The 7,692-nt window shown below is 44.4% G+C and overlaps 1 protein-coding gene across 5 annotated transcripts in view; it reads right to left on the bottom strand.

Annotated features, from left to right (window-relative positions):
- Window positions 1–7,692, bottom strand: part of BZW2 (basic leucine zipper and W2 domains 2) — a 78,307-nt gene that overhangs the window by 70,461 nt on the left and 154 nt on the right. For 2 of the 5 annotated variants that reach the window (XR_006289010.1, XM_037890583.2), the window contains exon 1: window positions 7,456–7,586. The exons of 1 other annotated variant lie outside the window; for it this stretch is intronic. Coding sequence is in view for 1 of the 4 variants with exons in the window: in XM_037890583.2 (XP_037746511.1) it covers window positions 7,456–7,586 (131 nt within the window). In the remaining 3 variants the exon portion in view is untranslated. Of the gene's footprint in view, window positions 1–2,794; window positions 2,845–5,495; window positions 5,569–7,455; window positions 7,592–7,692 lie in introns of those variants that run through there. 2 more of the 5 variants (XM_037890584.2, XM_027831640.3) reach the window with 2 other exon arrangements.

The raw sequence follows: 7,692 nt of genomic DNA on the forward strand, positions 1-7,692 counted from the left end.
TCACCAGCTTTCTTCTTGCACATCTCATCTAGCTGGCCTATCACCTAATTATTTTTATTCAAGTTAGGTAGTATGTGTCAGTAAGGCCCTGATCCTGCACAATTTGAACCACAGGGACAGATGCTTGCACTCTTATGGATCCATTGCAGGACTGGGGCCTAAATCACTCTATTCTTAGATCAGTTATGTGACACAAATACATAGCATCTCTTCATCACACTTGCCCCGTTCCACCATACCCCAACATAAAAAAAAAAAAAAATTCTATAAAAAGAATCTTTACCACATACTGACTGTAGGGTTTATATATATTTTTAATATCTCTACCTCTGTATAAAAGTATATAAAATGTATTTTTTTCCCAGAAATAAACGATGTGGAGTTATACAGCACAAAACACATGTCCCTGGAATATTTGTATCCCCAGCAAGTTCTTAAATTAACTAGTTTGTCTGTTTTATAATAGAGAAAAGCTGCTGAACCACTTAAGGCCAATAAACATGTTTTTGTTTGAAACTAGAAAGTTTCAACCTGATCCCTGTTTGTGGTACACAAAGTCCTGAGATGCATTATTTCTGACAAATATAACGGGTATGTGTCACGGAGTCCCCGGGCAATGCTCTGGAACTGCTCCCCATGAAGCCAGGCAGGACTCTGGGGCAGTCTCCTTTCTGTGAGCAGCCTGTCTTCAGGACACAAAGCTCACACAGCTTCCACCTTCCTGGGCCTGACCTAGGAGGATTCAGCATCCTCTGCCCCTCCATGTGCTTCGCACAGCGAGTCCGCTCAGGCGGGGCTCCTGGGGAAGCCAGAGGGTCCTGCGCCCCAACTTCGCAGTCAGACGTGACTCTCAACCAGCCAGTAAAACAGAGGTTTATTAGATGACAGGAACATGGTCTAAAACAGAGCTTGTAGGTGCAGAGAACGGGACCCCTCAGCTGGGTCCATTTCGGGGGGCAGTGAGCCAGACAACCACAACTGCCCTTCACTCCATGTCCCAGCCAGCCCCAAACTGAAACTCCCTCCAGCCCCTCCTCCTCTGGGCTTGGTTCCTTTCCCCGGGCCAGGAGGTCATCGGATTCCTTTGTTCTCCAACCCTTTAGCTCTCACCTTGCAGGGGGGAAGGGCTCAGGCCATCAGTTGCCAGGAAACAGGGTGTCGGCCATCCTCTGTGTCCAGACTCCTGCACACACATGCCCTCTAGGGCTCTGCAATGATTATACACCCTTACCCCACCACCTAGATACTTAAGAACTGAATAGGGGAAACTGAGGCACCCCCACAATATTCAGAGGAAACATTAAGAACAGTCCCACTTCATCACAGTATGTCCCAGGGTCTATCCTTAGAGCAATCAGATTGGTTTTCTGACTTGTGAATCATGAAAGAGATCCCAAAAAGCAATCAGATTTTGAAGTGTACAACAAATTTAGAAGTGTCCTTAGACATCACAGACCAGGAAAATAGTCCACAAGCACGTCAGCGAGAACCGACAGATTTTTTTCATTTGTCAACTTCTTTCCGATGTGGCACTATTACTGGATATTTCAGTTGCCTTTGGATGGATAATCAGTATTTCCAGAATAATGAAAAACAATTGTAACAAATTGGGGAAGAAATCATATTTTTCAGTGATTTTTAAGCATTCAAGCAAATTGTATCTCTATCCAAGCCCACATTTAAAATATTCACCCACATCAACCCTGAGATGAAATATATAGTATCTATGACATCTCAGTATGGAACTGTTTTTATTTGTAGACTCTAACAGTGACACACACATAGATGACAGTTTATTGCCTTCAGTGCAGCATAAGTAAGGGGTCCTTAAATCTGAGCAAGCACAATGAAAATTCTATGAACAAGCTGAGAAAACATCAAAAATAAAGAGGCAAGCTGAGCTTGATAATCACTCAGTGCACAAAACAATCCTAAATAGTCATTTATAAGGACAGAAAGCTGGCTAGATCGTTGGGCTCAACGGCTAGTAATCAACAGCTTGATATCTAGTTGGCAGCCAGTATCAAGCAGAGTGCCCCAGGGGTCTGTCCTGCGACTGGTTTTTTTCAACATGTACATTAATGATCTGGATGGATTGCCCCTCAGCAAGTTCACGGATGACACTAAGATGGTGGGAGAGGCAGATACACTGAAGGGTAGGGACAGGGTCCAGAGTGACCTAGACAAATTGGAGGATTGAGCTAAAAGACATCTGATGAAATTCAACAAGGACAAGTGCAGAGTCCTGCACTTAAGATTCCATGCACCGCTACAGGCTTGAGACCGACTGGCTAAGCGACTGTTCTATAGAAAAGGACCTGGGGATTACAGTGAAGAAGCTGGATATGAGTCAACAGTGTGCCCTTGTTGCCAAGAAGGCTAATGGCATATTGGGCTGCATTAGTAGGAGTATTACCAGCACACAGAAGGAAGTTAGGTAGATTACATTTACAAAGTTTAGTTAGAGCACATTTACAAAGCAGCTAAAGTTTTTTGTTTAAATTATGAATGGAAGAGACTATGGCAAACTGTGGCAATCCAAACAGTCCCAGTAATTAAAAACTAGTGGACAGAAGAGGGGTAATCTGGAATGTGGGTACAATAAAACAGAATCCACAAGCACTTGTATATTTATTATAACAGCAGTAACAAAACAAGACATATGTTATACAGCTATGGACTTCATTGATTTTTGAAACTCAGTGAGGCAATTCACACCACTGAAACAACGGAGTAAGATTTAAAACACCACAAAAATATGTTCAGATAAAATAATGATCTGACTTGCACTTACCAAAGGAAGAAAATTCAGTTGGTTGATTAAACACTCTCTTAAAAGATTACCTATAAAAGAAACAAAAAAGAGCACACACAATTTCTCTTGATGTTTCTTAAGAATTTTCAAGATAAGAAGAGACTTTTTACTTTCCTGTTTCCGTTAAGTTTCTCGGGTGACTAGGGCTATGTCAACACTACCACTTATGTCGGCGCTTCTGTAATATGTCTTGTGTAGCTGCTCTATGCTGATGGGAGACGCTCTCCTGCTAACACAGCACTGCCCTCACTGGCGCTTATGTCAGCAAAACTTACGTCACTAAGCCCTGGGCTATACTACAGGGTTAGGTAAAATTTAGCCGCGTTAGGTCAATTTTATAATGAATGCGTCTACTCAAGCAACCCCGTTCCATCGACCTAAAGGGCTCTTAAAATTGACTTCTGTACTCCCTTGAGGGGAGTAGCGCTAAAATCGACCTTGCTGGGTCGAATTTGGGGCAGTGCGGACACAAATCGACGTTATTGGCCTCCAGGAGCTATCCCAGAGTGCTCCAATGTGACCGCTCTGGACAGCGCTTTCAACTCCGATGCACTAGCCAGGTACACAGGAAAAGCTCCAGGAACTTTTGAATTTCATTTCCTGTTTGGTCAGCATGGCGAGCTCAGCACCACAGGTGACCATTCAGTCCCCCCAGAAACGAGCTCCAGCATGGAGCGAACAGGAGACACTGGATCTGATTGCTGTATGGGGAGAAGAATCTGTACAGGCAGAACTCTGATCAAAAAGAAGAAATGCTAATATATATGCCAAAATCGCACAGGGCGTGATGGACAGAGGCTACAACAAGGATACACAGCAGTGAAAGTCAAGGAACTCAGGCAAGCCTACCAAAAGACAAAGGAGGCAAACGGTCGCTCTGGGTCAGAGCCCCATACATGCCGCTTCTGTGATCAGCTGCATGGCATTCTAGGGGGGACCCTACCACTACCCCACCACTGTCTGTGGACACCTGCAAGGAAGGAGTCTCATGCAACACGGAGGAGGATTTTGTGGATGAGGAGGAAGAGGAGGAGGAGAAGGAGAATGCGCAGCAGGCAAGCAGTGAATCCATTCTCCCTGGCAGCCAGGACCTTTTCATCACCCTGGAACCAATACCTTCCCAAGGCAGGATCCCCAACCCTAAAGGCAGAGAAGGCACCTCTGGTGAGTGCACATTTGTAACTAAAACACAGGGTTTAAAAGCAATAGTGTTTAATGTTTGATTTGCCCTGAAGACTTGGGATGCATTCGCGGCCAGTACAGCTACTGGAAAAGTCTGTTAACGTGTCTGGGAATGGAGCGGGAATCCTCCAGAGACATCTCCATGAAGCTCTCCTGGAGATACTCTGAAAGCCTTTGCAGAAGGTTTCTGGGGAGGGCTGCCTTATTTCGTCCTCCACAGTAGGACACTTTACCACACCAAGCCAGGAGCAAATAGTCTGGAATCATTGCAGCACAAAGCATGGCAGCGAATGGTCCTGGTTTTGGTCACATTCAAGCAACATTCAGTCTTTATCTTTCTGTGTTAGCCTCAGGAGAGTGATATCATTCATGGTCACCTGGTTGAAACAGGGGAATTTTTGTAAGGGAACAGTAAAAGGACCCTGTTCATGCTGGGCTGTTTGAGCTTGGCTAAAAGGGATCACCCCTGAGAATAGTCACGTGGTGGGGGGAGGGGTGAAGGGATCATCCCAGAGAATAGCCAGGTGGTGGGGTGTGGGGAGCACATCCACCCCAAAACCGCAGCCCCTCCTTTTAAATGGTAAACCCAACCAGCATTGGTTGCTATGGGAAAGGAGGGCGCTGCAGTTTGAAACCATTCCCACATGTTATGAAGGCAGAAGAAGCCAACCCCGCGTACCCTTTGGCTTACCAGGGCTGCCTGGAAACCAAATTCTGTTGATTTTAATTCCAATGGGCAGCAGAGACTGTGGGATAGCTTCCCACAGTGCACCGCTCCGTGAGTCAATGCTAGCCATGGTAGTGAGGACGCACTCCACCGACTTAATGTGCTTAGTGGGGACATACACAATTGACTGTATAAAATTGATTTCTAAAATTCGACTTCTATAAAATCGACCTAATTTCGTAGCGTAGACATACCTTCAGGGGTGTGAAAAACACACCCCCGCCCCCAAGCGACATAAGTTACACCACCATAAGCACTGATGTGGGCAGCGCCATGTTGGCAGGAGAGCTTCTCCCATCAGCATAGAGCAGCTACACAAGAGATCTTACAGAAGCGCAGCTGCATCGGTACAGCTGTGCTGCTGTAAGCTCTCTAGTGTAGACATAGCCTAAGAAAAGCATATTGAAAGCTCTCTGAGCCCTCAGTTAGAGCAATGGAGAGTTGGATCCTTAAGAAAGAGCACTTTTTCCTTCAGTATTTTAATGGAGAAGTTTCAGAGAAGAAGTTGCACAAGAATTATTAAAGGACTAGAAAACATGCCTAAAAGTGAAAGACTAAAGTTTACTTAGCTTGTTAAAGAAAAGGTGAAAGTGACTTTTACAGCCTGTAAGTACCTACGCGGGAAATAGAAATGCAGTATTAAAGGTGTCTTCAATCTAGCAAAGGTATAACAAGATTCACTGTCTGCAAGCTGAAGCTACACTAATTCAGTCTTAAAATGAGGCACAATTTTTTAAACAGTGAGGATAAGGAACCATTGGAACAACTTACCAAGTGTTATGAAGAATTCTCCAACACTGGCAATTGTTAAATCAGGATTGAATGTTTTTCTAAAAGATATGCTCTAATTCAAACAGGAATTAATTCAGGGAAGGCCTATGCATGTACAAAAGCAGCATGTTTAAATTGTTTTATATAGTTAAATAAAACTACCTTAAATGTTGTGCTGTATACACAAGAAAAAAAAAAGTTTAATATGTTTTGCATCTAAAAATAATTTCTTTTGTTTAATAAATCAGCTATCTGTAGCAATGGATTGAACTCAATGTTTCTGGTCACCACATCCTTCAAGATTTTAGAACTACAAATCTCATCATCTAACAACTTGTTTTTATTCATACTGGAAGAGGAAAACAAGCTTTGTAGCTTTTTCAACTCTCAGTTTCTCAACTTTGAATGAACTAGTTATTGAACTGAATTAGCAAAACAAACTGAAATGATGATCATCTCTGTTCACCTGCAGAAGAGGACACTGTTGTCTACAGCGGGTTCAGCACTTCAACACACGCTAGCCAGTGCTTAGCCAATGACTCCCATCAGCACAGTAGGCGGACGTTCTTTAAAACATTAGCAGCAAACATATGCTGTCTGAATATTTTAATTTAATTTAAATTTTAATAGATTATAATAAGTTTTGGCTTTAACTTAGGTTGTCAGTTTGAAATTTAATTTTAAATATGAATTTTAAAAAAAAAACCTATTACTGTTTTTTTAAAATCAACCCTGACTGAATTACTAATGGGGGAAGGAGGAAGCAGAAACAAGTAGTGTACAGGTCTTCTTATGACAGGTTTCAGAGTAACAGCCGTGTTAGTCTGTATTCGCAAAAAGAAAAGGAGTACTTGTGGCACCTTAGAGACTAACCAATTTATTTGAGCATAAGCTTTCATGAGCTACAGCTCACTTCATGAAAAACAACAGAATGGCACAAACCTATATTTTCCCTTTCCAAGTCATTTAATCCATTTCACTTCTACTAGGTAGTTCAAGATAAATTGTCAACTGGAATTTTAATCTACCATATCCTGAACAGACTCTGTTGTATTTCATGGATCTGTTAGTTTTACATTGGGCCTTTAATCCATCCTCTTATAACTGCAATGCAATTTCCTTTTGATGGATGGGTATAAATAGGTATAAAGAGTACAAATGCATATTTAGTAAAATTTCCAACTGCGTATTTTCACAAGTCTTGAACCTTGAGTTTTGATGGGGAGAAAAAACTGTCTACTTGAAAGCTAATTAACTTTGTGAGCATAAAAATAAAACAGAACTGGACATATTATAAATGAGGTCTGTTAAAAGTACTTTAAATAAACCCCAGAAGGTGTTACTGACCCACAGGTCAGCAGACACCTGCAACCACAATTTATAATTTGCACTCCTAAAAAATGACCTCAGCAGTATTTTTTTTTAATTATATAGTGATATATTTAAAATACCACCACCAGGGTCACACCGCACATCCCAGAATTCATGCAGGAGGCACATTTTAAAACACAACCAAGCCGGCAAATCCACCTACCAATTGGGTGGGGGCGGTTGCTATAATGCAAAGGCTGCGATCCCCTAAACTCCAGGGGTTTCGGGGATCCCTGTTTGAAACTGCAGCGCTCCCAGCAGCCGACCCACTGCTCCACACAAACTATTCTTTTTGTGACACTGCACAACCAGGCAGCCACCTGCTTCATCACAGCCCGTGTAACAAGGGGCAGCGCAGGGCTTAGCCATTTATTTCCACTCCCCTGCAGGGCTACCGTGCCCGGAGAGCTCCCACAACCACCACTCGCAACAACCCACCCCAGCTCCAGAGGGGCCAGGCGGCTCGGTGCTGGACACAACTTGCGGACACACACACCAGCCAAACTCCCTCTCGCTTCCCCTGCCCGCGGCGGTGCCTCCCACCTCCCCTCACGCTTCTCCCTGCCAGCGGGTCCCCCGCCGCCCTTACCTCCGGGGGCTGCCCGGCCGCAGGAGCACACGCCGGCACGCAGCAGCCGCACACAACCAAGCGGCGAAGAACAGCGCCACAGAGCTGCATTCGCGCCCCAGCGCTTCTCCCCGCTCCCCGGGCCGTACCATCGGCCCGCTAACGCGCGGGGGGGGGGGAAGGATTGGAATGGAGGCGACAGGACCCAACACCTCACGCACGGAGCGTGGGGCCTTGGCCCTCCTCCACGCTCAGCTC

This window comes from Chelonia mydas, chromosome 2 (assembly GCF_015237465.2).
Source record: "Chelonia mydas isolate rCheMyd1 chromosome 2, rCheMyd1.pri.v2, whole genome shotgun sequence".
Classification (NCBI taxonomy): Eukaryota; Metazoa; Chordata; order Testudines; family Cheloniidae; genus Chelonia; species Chelonia mydas.